Raw genomic sequence first — 12733 nt, 5'->3', positions numbered from 1 at the left:
CTGTCCATCGGAATACGCTCTGTATTCTGGACTTGACCAGTGGTTCTCAACCACAATCCTCAAGTGCCACTAACAGGTCATGTTTTGTGGATTTCTGTCTGTGGAAGCAGCCAGGAATAGATTACCTCACCTGTGCCTGATTAAATAAATACTCATGACGTGTTAGTGGTACTTGGGTTAGCGCTGAGAACCCCTGGACTAGACAATGTGATAGGATCCAGTTCACTCGGGAGATGATTCTTAGACTCAGAACTTCCAGCAGGGCCAGAATCCCATGTTAAAATGAAGTGGAGCAATAATACAGCATTACTTAATTTAAACAAAATATGATTATTAAGTTTCCACTCTGAAAGAGTCAGACTTTTACCTAGATTATGTTGAGTCATAGTTGTAGTCTTTGGGGATGGATTGTCAGTAACACTTGCTCTGCTTTTGCTGCTATTACTTTTATCTTTTACTGTTATCATGGGCTTTAGACAAGGGACATGGCTAACAGGCCCTACGGGACATCTCATCCCTTGCTGGTCACATACATATCATTGTCTGCAGAGATATCGCGCATGTTGGCAAATGTAGTTAGAAGAAAACCACATGCGTTTATATGAAGTTTGTATTTGTTAAATAGTATCCACCAAAGTTAGAGTCACAGGGTAATAACAGTCATACATATGCCAATATTAAGGAATTTGCAGTTAAGTGTTGCGGTTAAGCTGGTCTGATCAAACAGTACAGTATAACCAATAGCCTGACCTGTGTAACCATCCAAACCTGGTGAAGAAGAATTGAGAGTTGTTCAAATCCAGGTGCAGCTTGTATACAGTGAGGCAGTAGCCAATGGGCGACGCGTTTCTCCGCTTCCAAATAGGCTTTATTATCAGATGCATTCTTTTGTGTAGTAGCTTTTGGATGTTCTCTATGCCATAAAATGAGGTCCAGCTACCCACACAGAGGGCCTTATTCAGAGCTGTACGCTGTAGTGCAGTCACTGCATCTGTGTACGTAGTGGCTGTGCTACAATATGCAAAAGCCGCAAGTGGCGTCTTGTGTAAATAGATACCTCTCGCCGGCTTCTGTGAGTCTTCTGCGTCCGAAGACGCAGCATCGGATCACTTGTGTGACCATCGGACATCTGAGTATCCCTCGGGTTACTAAGGATGTCCGCTGAAGAGGCCAATAAATCTGCGTAGAAAACACAGACTCTGGCCTTGACATGCCTTGAAAACTTTGCAAGATAGTCTCCGCCCCCTTCCCACTCCCAAACGGCTGCAGCATAGGGGGCACTGTGACCGTCTTTGCAGATACCAAACTGCACATGCGCAATACAGATCCTGCACATGCGCAATACAGATCCAGCGCATGCGCAATACAGATCCTGTGTATGCGCAAAACAGATCCTGCTCATGCGCAATACAAATCCTGTGCATGCGCAATACAGATCCTGCGCATGCGCAATACAGATCTAGCACATGCGCAATACAGATCCTGCGCATGCGCAATACAGATCTAGCACATGCGCAATACAGATCCTGCACATGCGCAATACAAATCCTGCTCATGCGCAATACAGATCCTGTGCATGCGCAATACAGATCTAGCACATGCGCAATACAGATCATGCACATGTACAATACAGATCTAGCACATGCGCAATACAGATCTAGCACATGCGCAATACAGATCCTGCGCAAGCGCACATTGCAAAGCATCGGAGCTGCACGTGAACCATTGGGTTTGCGTTCATCTCTGAATCAAGCCCTGAGCACATTGTGTGGTTTCGGCTACATCAAAACCATAGCTCCGCTCACAGTGCCACCAATGTGATATGAAATCTTTGCAGGGTTTGTTGTCAACTTTTGTCCTCTTCTATGCAAATATTAAGAGTAGATTGAGATTTTGTCTAATTGCTCCTCTGATCTCCCATCCCTAGGTACACGGGAGATGTGTGTGTAAGCACAACACAAAGGGGTTGAACTGTGAGCAGTGTGATAGTTTCTTCAATGACATTCCCTGGAGACCGGCTGAAGGACGCAGTACAAATGCCTGTAAAAGTGAGTGGACTGTTCATGTGCTGTGAATATTGGCAGAAGACTATGGGCCTGGTTCAGACCCGGGCGCTAAGCCGCGAACGCACACTATGGGCGATTGTCACGCGTCTGCGGCAATATGCACATGCGCGAGTCACTCACTGCGCTCGGGAATCGTACGCTCGTAGTACACAGACTGGACGCTACTTTGAGTGACAGATAGCGTTGTTTGTGGGTGGTAACAGGGGAAGGTGCTTGTGAATGGGGGAGTGGATATGCGAACGCAGGCGTGTCTGGGCGTCTAAACGGCGTTTTATGGCTGTGCATAATTAGTAAAGAAGCGTCATTGTACACGTCACCTGGTTGTATTTCAGCCTGCAGTGATCGCAGTGCTTGCAGTGGGGTAGGATCTACCTCAAGCGCTGCGTGCAGCTCCGATGGTTCTCGATGTTACTGATTAATCGTACACTTCCTGGAGATGACGTGTGCTAAGAAAGTAAGGTGGGCATCATTACAACGGCATGCGTTCGCTCTGCCGTGCTCTCCAAGACATAGAGGGCGTCCTTACACCAGACAGTGCGATCGCGGAATTTACATACCCGGCCCCTTTAGGCAGCGAGAGAGCGCAGCTTAGCGTCCGGGTCTGAATCGCCCCCTATGTCCTGCACCATTGCTCTGTGCAATATGTTTATTACGAAAAAAATCATTATATAGCGCTTACACAGAGAATCTGCAGTCATCAATGAATTTGTATTGGGGAGGAAACTTGGTCACCTAGCAGAACCCCACACAAAGACAAAGAAAACGTACAAACTCCACACAAGAAAGGTCCAGGGTTGGACTCAAACTCCTGACCCAAGTACTGCAAGGCAGCAATGCTAACCACTGTGCCACTCTGCTACCAAAATACAGTCCTGGCCGTTACACAAGCATACACTGCAATATCAGGCCTTAGTTCTCATCACACAGTCCTTCTGATAAGCGGGGCATTTGAGAAACAGGCTTAAATCAACTACACCTACACACGTGTATTGTTTTGTAGAACGACTAAACAATGACTTCCTTTCAGAATGCAACTGTAACAATCACTCTCGAAAGTGCCACTTTGACATGGCGGTGTACCTGTCCACCAGAAACACGAGCGGCGGCATTTGTGACGAATGTCTGCACAACACGATGGGCCGGAACTGCGAGCTCTGCAAGCCATTCTACTTCAAAGATCCCACCAAGGACAACCGGGACAGCAGTGTGTGCAAAGGTACCCGACAAAGGGGATCCGTTCCCCGAAATGTTGAAAGAAACACCTTGTTTATCACTTGACTTAAAGTCTCTGAGTGCCGCCTTCCTCGTATCCTGTATGGGGTATGCTTGAGGGTATCCTGTATGGGGGTATGCTTGGGGGTATCCTGTATCCTGTATGGGGGTATGCTTTGGGGTATCCTGTATCCTGTATGGGGGTATGCTTGCCTCCCAAGGCCATTGCTACCATTAGGCTGCTTTAGGCGGCTGCCTAGGGGCGCTGGCCACTGGAGGGCGCCGTTGAGACAAAAAAAAAAAGGAAGTCTCCTTCAGTCCCAGACAGGTTGGTTTAGTATGTGTGGGGGTGGCTTTATTGAGTACTGACAGGGTTAGTGTGTGTGGGGGGTGGCTTTATTGAGTACTGACAGGGTTAGTGTGTGTGGGGAGTGGCTTTATTGAGTACTGACAGGGTTAGTGTGTGTGCGGAGTGGCTTTATTGAGTACCGACAGGGTTATTGTGTGTGTGGAGTGGCTTTATTGAGTACTGGCAGGGTTAGTGTGTGGGGGTGGCTTTATTGAGTACTGACATGGTTAGTGTGTGTGGGGAGTGGCTTTATTGATTACTGACAGGGTTAGTGAATGTGTGTGGGGGTTTAATGAGCGCTGGCAGGGTGAGTGTGTGTGTATGTGGGTGGTAATGGGTACTGACATATATTGGAACACAGATGTGTAGCATAAATATATTGGGGCATGGATGCGTGTTATAATGTATTGGGGGCACAGATATATGGCATATAAAGAATTTGGGGCACATGTGTGGCATGTGTACTAGGGGCACTGTTTGGCATCATTCATGGCTATGTGGCATACAATATCTTTGGTTCAGCTGTGTGGCATATGTAGTGGAGGCACATATGTGTGGCATATTATGTATTGTGGAACATAACATATTATGAATTGGGGGCAGTGTTATGAGACAGTATGATTGTGGGGCTTTGCTGTGTGGCATATTATAAATTAGCAGGACTAATATGTGGCATAGTATGTATTGGAGGGAGCAGGGGCGGTGGGTAAAATGTTGCCTAGGACGCCCAGACACCGCGCACTGGCCCTGTTGCCTCCGGAGCCAGCATTCGTGTTATTTACAGAGGAGTGCTGGTCCTGGCGTATATATATATATATTTCTGTGGAGGCTGTGAGGCCGTCAGATGGCGTTGCTGTAGCCTATGGGTTCACATTCTGCAATAAATTACTAGGAGAGGGTTCCTCTGGGATCTTCCCCTGCAATGGCTGCCACACATGCGAGTAGGAGAAGTGAAATTATCACTTTTGTACTCTTACACATGGCAGGGATTGGCTCCCTTCAGAGCCCCTGTCCCTGTAGGTGATTAATAGTACATATGTGCGATCTATAATTTATTATTGCAACAAATAGTGGCGATAAGACATTATAATTAGCAGGTCTAACACCAGATTATTAGTAAATAGGCCCCTTTGTGAGAGGATAGACGCAGGTTTCATGCTACCTTCCATTCATCTCTTCTTAGCTCCCACTTGATGTAATGTAGACTCAGAGGTTGTAGCTGCAGCTTGTAGCCTGACCATTAAACCACTGTAATATTCCCCTGCAGCCTGTGACTGTGACCCTGACGGCTCTCTGAATGGAGGCCTGTGCGACGCTCAGGATGACCCGGGATTGGGGCACATTGCCGGACAGTGCCGCTGCAAAGACTTCGTTGAAGGTCCGCGATGTGACAGATGCAAATCAGGATTTTCCGGGCTTACTGCCGATAACTTCCAAGGATGTAAAAGTAAGAAAGAGTCCTAACAAAATCAGCGACACAAATGGCGCCCATTGTTTTAAATACACAAGTAATGACGCATCTGTTGAACGAGTAGATATGTACAGCGGTAGATGGATTCCAGTTATATTCAAGCAGATAGGGAGTTTTTCAAAGTAGAGATGTTGCCCATAGCAACCAATTAGATTCTACTTAACATTTAACTAGCACCTTCTAGAAGATAATAGCTAGAACCTGATTGGTTGCTGTGGGCAAAATCTCCACTTCTAAAAACTCGCACTTTAGTAAATATACCCCTAAAAATCTTAAGAGTGAAGTTTTCTCTATGCTCAATTAATGATTAGTTTTAATGTACAGGTTGAGTCTCCCATATCCAAAATGCTTGGGACCAGGGGTATTTTGGATAACGGAATATTCCGTATTTTGGAATATTTGCATAAAATAATGAAATATCTTGAGAATGGGACCCCAATATACACACAGAATGCATTTATGTGTTATATACATCTTATACACATAGCCTGAAGGTCATTTTATACTATATTTTTTATAATTTTGTGCATCAAAAAAAGCTTGTGTAAATACATGAAATTCATTTATGTTTCATATACACCTTATATACACAGCCTGAAGGTTATTTTATACACTATTTTTAATAATTTGTGCTTTAAACAAAGTTTGTGTACATTAAACCATCAGAAAGCAAAGGTTTCACTTTCTCAGTTATGCTTGATAAAGGGGCTCGGCGGGGGCCTGGGTCCGCCTCCTGCCCCATCTCCCTTATCTTTCAGCAGCAGCCTGTCTCCCCAGCCCAGTATATGCTGCTGTGTGCTGGTCTGCTGCCGGACCAGGGAGGCTGGGTTTGCCCCTGGCTGAGGGGCACACAGCGCCCCCCTGTGGAGCGCGCAAAGCGGCGTAGCAAATACTATTTTTTTTTCAATGCAGTAACAATATCACAGTAACCTTATTCCAGATGTCTTCATAGTGTGGATTTAGTTTATTTATTTTTTCTAATATCATCTAATTTATAGAGTTTCAAAACTCTGAAATGATTATATAATGATAATTGTATATATATTCACCAAAATGTTTACTGACACTTCATTTATGTAATTCTAACGTGGATCAAAAAGTAAAATAGTAGCATCAAGGCGAAAAGAGTCCAGGGACTGAAAACAGGGGTTATTTACAGACTGGATTCTTGTTTCATCACATTTGTGGTGCCTAATTCACTACTCTTCATTGCCATCTAGAATAACCTTGCCAGAAAAAGTGCTCGTGACACTGAGTGGGGGGTCGACGACTTTGCTATCAACTCCAGTATTGGACACTGTGACTTGTAGAGTATTTTAGTGCCTAGTCCATAATTATTATTTTAATTTTTTCAATTCTGTACCTATTATTAGTTTTACAATTTAGGGCCATATTCAATTAGAGGCGAAAAGCCGTAATCGGCGAAAAAAAGTTTCGCCTATTGGCGCTTTTCGCCTGGTCGCAACTTATCTCCAAATTGAATTGCAGGCGGTTTTCGCGTACGCGGAAACTCAATGCAATGTAATAGGCAAAAAAGATTCGCCTATGAATAGCAGGTGACAAGAAGTGCAAAATCTTTATTTTGGGGTACAAACATGGGGAAACGACCCAGAACCCTTGGCACACTCTCCCAAAGGACAATACTAGCAAAAAAAAAAAACCTAGGAACACCCTAAAAAAGTACTTTCATTTTAGGGGCAAAAAAGTAAAAAGTGGGGGGACAAGCATAAAAACTAGCGAAATAGACTTCTTGGGGGTCTGCAAGGATGGGTCAGGTGTTTTTGGGATTGCAGGTGCATGTAGCAGGTGCGTTTTTGAAATTTTTTAAAAGGTCACTTTACAAACATTTAAATATGCTAGAACCCATTTTTAAGTACCCCAAATTTTACTGGACTACTTATTTCCAACCAAAACTACAGCTTTATACCATTCTTCACCAGTTTTGCAAAGACGCTAATAAGAAGCAATTTAAACTACTTAAGTACCCAAAATACTTTTATTAGGGCTATTAGTCAGGGCCGAAACTAGGATTTTTTTCACCAGGGGCAAGACAGTAATTTGGCGCCCCCCCTGGTAATTACCCCTGCAGCAGCGCCCCTATAGTAATGTCCCCTGAGGTAATGCCCCTGTAGTAGTGCCCATATAGTAATGCCTCTGTAGTAGTGCCCATATGATAATGCCCCTGTAGTAGTGCCCATATTGCAATGCCCCCATGGTAATGCCCATATGTTAATACCCCATTGTAATGCCCCTGTAGAGCTCATGCTCCCATATTAATGCCCTTGTGGTAATGCCCATGCCCCCATTATAATGCCCCTGTGGTAATGCCCATGCCCCCATAATAATGCCCCTGTGCTAATGCCTCTGTAGTGCCCATGCCCCAATAGTAATGCCCCTGTAGTGCTCATGCCCCAATAGTAATGCTCCTGTAGTGCTCATGCCCCTGTAGTGCCCATGCCCCCATAGTAATGCCCCTGTGGTAATGCCCTGCCCCCATAGTAATGCCCCTGTGGTAATTCCCATGCCCCCATAGTAATGCCCCTGTAGTGCTCATGCCCCATTAGTAATGCCCCTTATTGCCCATGTCCCCATAATAATGCCCCTGTGGTAATGTCCATGTCCCCATAATAATGCCCCTGTGGTAATGCCCATGCCCCCATAGTAATGCCCCTGTGGTAATGCCCATGTCCCCATAATAATGCCCCTGTGGTAATAGTAATGCCCCTGTGGTAATGCCCATGCCCCCATAGTATTGCCCCTGTGGTAATGCCCATGCCCCCATAATAATGCCCCTGTGGTAATAGTAATGCCCCTGTGGTAATGCCCATGCCCCATAGTATTGCCCCTGTGGTAATGCCCATGCCCCATAGTAATGCCGCTGTGGTAATGCCCATGCCCCCATAGTAATGCCGCTGTGGTAATGCCCATGCCCCCATAGTAATTCCCCTGTGGTAATTCCCATGCCCCCATAGTAATGCCCCTGTGGTAATGCCCATGCCCCCATAGTATTGCCCCTGTGGTAATGCCCATGCCCCCATAATAATGCCCCTGTGGTAATAGTAATGCCCCTGTGGAAATGCCCATGCCCCATAGTATTGCCCCTGTGGTAATGCCCATGCCCCATAGTAATGCCGCTGTGGTAATGCCCATGCCCCATAGTAATGCCCCTGTGGTAATGCCCATGCCCCCATAGTAATTCCCCTGTGGTAATTCCCATGCCCCCATAGTAATGCCCCTGTTGTAATGCCCATGCCCCATAGTATTGCCCCTGTGGTAATGCCCATGCCCCATAGTAATGCCGCTGTGGTAATGCCCATGCCCCCATAGTAATGCCGCTGTGGTAATGCCCATGCCCCCATAGTAATTCCCCTGTGGTAATTCCCATGCCCCCATAGTAATGCCCCTGTGGTAATGCCCATGCCCCCATAGTATTGCCCCTGTGGTAATGCCCATGCCCCTATAATAATGCCCCTGTGGTAATAGTAATGCCCCTGTGGAAATGCCCATGCCCCATAGTATTGCCCCTGTGGTAATGCCCATGCCCCATAGTAATGCTGCTGTGGTAATGCCCATGCCCCATAGTAATGCCGCGGTGGTAATGCCCATGCCCCCATAGTAATTCCCCTGTGGTAATTCCCATGCCCCCATAGTAATGCCCCTGTGGTAATGCCCATGCCCCCATAGTAATGCCCCTGTGGTAATGCCCATGCCCCCATAGTAATGCTGCTGTGGTAATGCCCATGCCCCCATAGTAATGCCGCTGTGGTAATGCCCATGCCCCCATAGTAATTCCCCTGTGGTAATGCCCATGCCCCCATAGTAATGCCCCTGTGGTAATGCCCATGCCCCCATAGTAATGCCCCTGTGGTAATGCCCATGCCCCCATAGTAATTCCCCTGTGGTAATGCCCATGCCCCCATAGTAATGCCGCTGTGGTAATGCCCATGACCCCATAGTAATTCCCCTGTGGTAATGCCCATGCCCCTGTAGTGCAGCTTATTAAAAAAAATACTTATCTTGAACCCTCCTCCTGCATCCAGCGTCGCGTCCGGTCCGCCGGCTGCTCTTTGGAACTATAGGGGAGATGTCATGACGTCTCCCCCATAGTGCCCGTGGGGAGAGCCGGAAGCTGGAGGTCGGGAGAGAACTCCAGCCTCCGGCTACACCGTGTCGCTGCAGGGAAGGAGCCGGGCACCCACTGGTAATAAATATTACTAGCGGACGTCCGGCTTGGAGCCTCTCTGCATCGCCGGGCTGGTGGTCACTGGCACCGGGTACAGCTGCTCACCCGGTGCACGTGCACCTCCAGCCCCCCCCTAGTTGCGGCCCTGTATTAGTACACATCTACATTCATTCCCTATGTTAGTGCATCTTTTTTTGGTGTACAGACTGACTTCCCCACTTCTGACAGTACTTTCTGCCTGTTCCGCATTCGCCGCTTGGTTTGGAATTCAATAGGGCGAAAAGCGGGGACGCACACAAAGAGTTTTCGCCTTTGAAACAGGCGAAGGAGGAGGAAAGTCGGACAGGCGAAACCTTTCCGACTTTTCGCATCTAATTGAATACGGCCCTTAGTATCCATCATGGGAGTATTCCTACTTCAGGACACTATTGTTGTATTACTTGTCATTTTACAATAATATGTTTTGATGCCTGTTATAGGAGTTTTAAGCACTCCAGGGCACCATATATTACTTCAATAAAAACCACAATGATTTATACAAAACCTACCCCGGTTTGGACATTACATTATGGCCCTCATTCAGAGGCGTTCGCAAGAAGCGAGCGCTCGTTCTGAATGAGGGCGGCCGCTTGTATTTTTTAGTGCGGCCTCCTGGTTGCTAGCTAAGCTGTGGGTTACCACCCACAGCTTTAGTGACCGACCAGGTTGATGGTCGCGATGGTCAAGACCATCGCGACCATCGGGGCTTGCGACAAGACTCTAAGGTTGGGTTTCAGCAACCGCAAGCCCCAGGGAGCTTCCTGCTCTGATCGAGCAGGAAGCTCCCCACTGACATCACTGCTGATGTCAGAGCGGCCGCCCACAAAACGGCAGGCGTTCCGTTAGGAACGCCTCCGTTTGTGTAGCCACCCCCCCGCCCCGCCTACAAAACGGGGCAAGCTGCCGATCAACATCGACAGCCGCCCCTTTTGTAGTGAGCTCCGGAGCGAGAGAATTTCTCTCTCTCGCTCCGGGGCTTGCGCACGCTGTGCGGCCGCTGCGCATGCGCAGGGCCTTAACATCGACCCGGTTGCGAGCGCTCAGCGCTTGCGACCGGGTCTGAATGAGGGCCAATGTGCTTACACAGCTCATTCATAGAGTAAAATCCATTCGATATTAAGTGGTTCTATACTTTTTATGCTACACTTTAATTCTGAGTCAGTGCGGGAGATATTATTTTCTAATATTTGTTTCTATAAGGTCATTTGGGAAGTCTTTCTTCTCCTTGGCTGTGTTTGTGTATATAATATTAGAGGTATTCCTATGCCTATGTGAGAAAAAAGTCATAAGGAAGTGGAGTTCCCTCTACTTGAAAATCATTTTCTTGCCAATGTTACAGGAAGATTGTACACTGACTGGCTCATGTTTTGACAGGGTGCCAGTGTGATCCCAGGGGTACAATTTCTGACGGTTCCAAGTGTGATCTCATTAGCGGAGACTGCTTTTGCAAGCGCTTTGTAACTGGGCAAAGCTGTAACCAATGCCTGGTGAGTATGGTGAAATCAGTCCAGGACAAATTGACTCTATCGCTCTCACATGATGAGAGTTTAGTTAGCCATTGTGCCGTGTGGCCCGTAAAGTCATTGTATGGAGCCAGTATATTATAAGCCCTTACCAGGGCCGTAGCTAGGGTAGTGCGGCTGGTGCCATCGCACAGGGCACCACAGGTTAGGGGGCGCTGTTTGGGCCTGTCAAATTTCTGTTTATTATCATTCTTGCTTGTAACTCCTCTTATTTCATCCCCAGCATCTCCTGACCTCTCTTATCTCTTCCCTGGCCCTTCCCCATGAAACCATGGTCTTTTTTTGGGTGCATTATGGGCCTGATTCAGAGCCGTTCGCTATTTGCGGTCGTTCGTTCAAAAACAAGGGGTGGCTATTCAAATGATCCGTTCGCACATTGCAGTCTGTTCACACCTCTAAGTCTGAACGAGCGAGCAAAACATACGCTCGTTTATTTGATAAAAACGCCCCCTGGCCGCTCGCACCATACATCATGTCCGCTATTTATTAGATTAATCGAGTACATCGTACAGCGTATGAACTGCTCGCTATTCTTGTGGTTGGTGTTTTCAACCGCTATTTTGCGAGCAGTTCTGAGTTAAAAAAAACCAAGTGACGTGGTCAATGACGCTGCTGTATTAATTATGCACTCCCTTAAAACGCCCATTTTGACCTTTAAGCACGCCTGCGTTCGAATTCCACTCCCCCGTTTTCAAGCACCTTCCCCTGTTACCACCCACATACGCCTCATTCTGTCACTCAAAAAAGCAGGCACTCGCTATATAGCGTACAAACGATTTGTGGCCGCACTGACTGGTTCGCGCATGCGTACTAAAAACCGTATGCATGCGCAGATGTGCGAACATCGCTCGGAACGAGTGTACTGCCGCTAGCGAGCGGCTCTGAATGAGGGCCAATGTCCCTTTGAAAAATTAGGGGGGCGGCAATGCTCTTTCTGGCACAGGGCACCAAAAAGTCTAGTTACGGCTCTGGCCCTTACATTTAAGTCCAAACGTTCGTGCGCTGTGCCCCTAGTTCCGGAACAACCGGATCAATGTGGGAAATTTGCTCAGTAACCTAGATGGTTTGTGGTTTTGCCAAATATAGTATAACATCAGATTTACATGACTAGACCATCCTCGACTGCTCTACCCCCTTAGACAACCACATAAAGCACAATTCTAAGAACAATTATATTAGATCAAAGCATACCTGAAAAGTTTAATATGGACCACAGCTTAAAGCAGCCGCGTTATTAGATCATGCAATACATTAATTGCACGGCAGGATACCTGAAAAACAAAGAAATGCTACAATAGTGCTGATGTGATACTTGTTTGCTAGTGAGCGGCCCCATTGCACAAAGATTTCCAAAGATGTTATTTTGCCAGAATTGCATATGTGAGACATATATATGTGCATATGTGACGCTCCCTGCGCCCGTAGGTGGCAGCAGGACTTGTAACTAGTATAGCGTCAGCCGCAGATGGCGCTATGTGTTATTAGATAAGTGATGAAAAGCTCAGCTTTTCATGCTTTGTAAGTGTCCATCGCGTTTCTCATAGTCAGGTGTTATTAGGAGAAATCAAAGACCCTGCTGGTCGGCCTTTTCTAGAAAACGCTGAAAAAAAGGGGTTTATCACTGCTTTAAACATTTGACTCGAAATTATGATATATAATACAGAGATTGAGCCTGCCCAGACCCTACCATAAAGCTACACCCCATTTTGCCCAAAGCATGCCCTGATTGAATAAAACTCCGCCCCCATTTTCTGAAGGACCACCCTTCTTAGGGATGAAAATCATGACAGTCCTGCCAAAAACATCTACTGAGAGGCATGGGATAATCCCAGCTGGAACAAGAGAAATATTATTGATAAGGGAAAAAGGCTAATTTGAAACTGTTTGTAC

General features: G+C 46.7%; 1 protein-coding gene across 3 annotated transcripts in view; it reads left to right on the top strand.

The window, feature by feature from the left end:
* LAMB2 (laminin subunit beta 2) overlaps window positions 1-12733 on the top strand; it is a 141305-nt gene that overhangs the window by 62578 nt on the left and 65994 nt on the right. For all 3 annotated transcript variants that reach the window (XM_088473221.1, XM_088473220.1, XM_088473223.1), the window contains exons 9-12: window positions 1928-2048; window positions 3094-3282; window positions 4895-5074; window positions 10695-10807. In XM_088473221.1, the coding sequence (XP_088329347.1) occupies window positions 1928-2048; window positions 3094-3282; window positions 4895-5074; window positions 10695-10807 (603 nt within the window). The remainder of the gene's footprint in view (window positions 1-1927; window positions 2049-3093; window positions 3283-4894; window positions 5075-10694; window positions 10808-12733) is intronic.

The sequence above is a fragment of the Taudactylus pleione genome, unplaced genomic scaffold (assembly GCF_031769625.1).
Source record: "Taudactylus pleione unplaced genomic scaffold, aTauple2 ptg000133l, whole genome shotgun sequence".
In the NCBI taxonomy this organism is placed as follows: Eukaryota; Metazoa; Chordata; class Amphibia; order Anura; family Myobatrachidae; genus Taudactylus; species Taudactylus pleione.
Note: the sequence above shows the minus strand (reverse complement) of the source record. Positions and strands in the feature narration are given on the sequence as shown.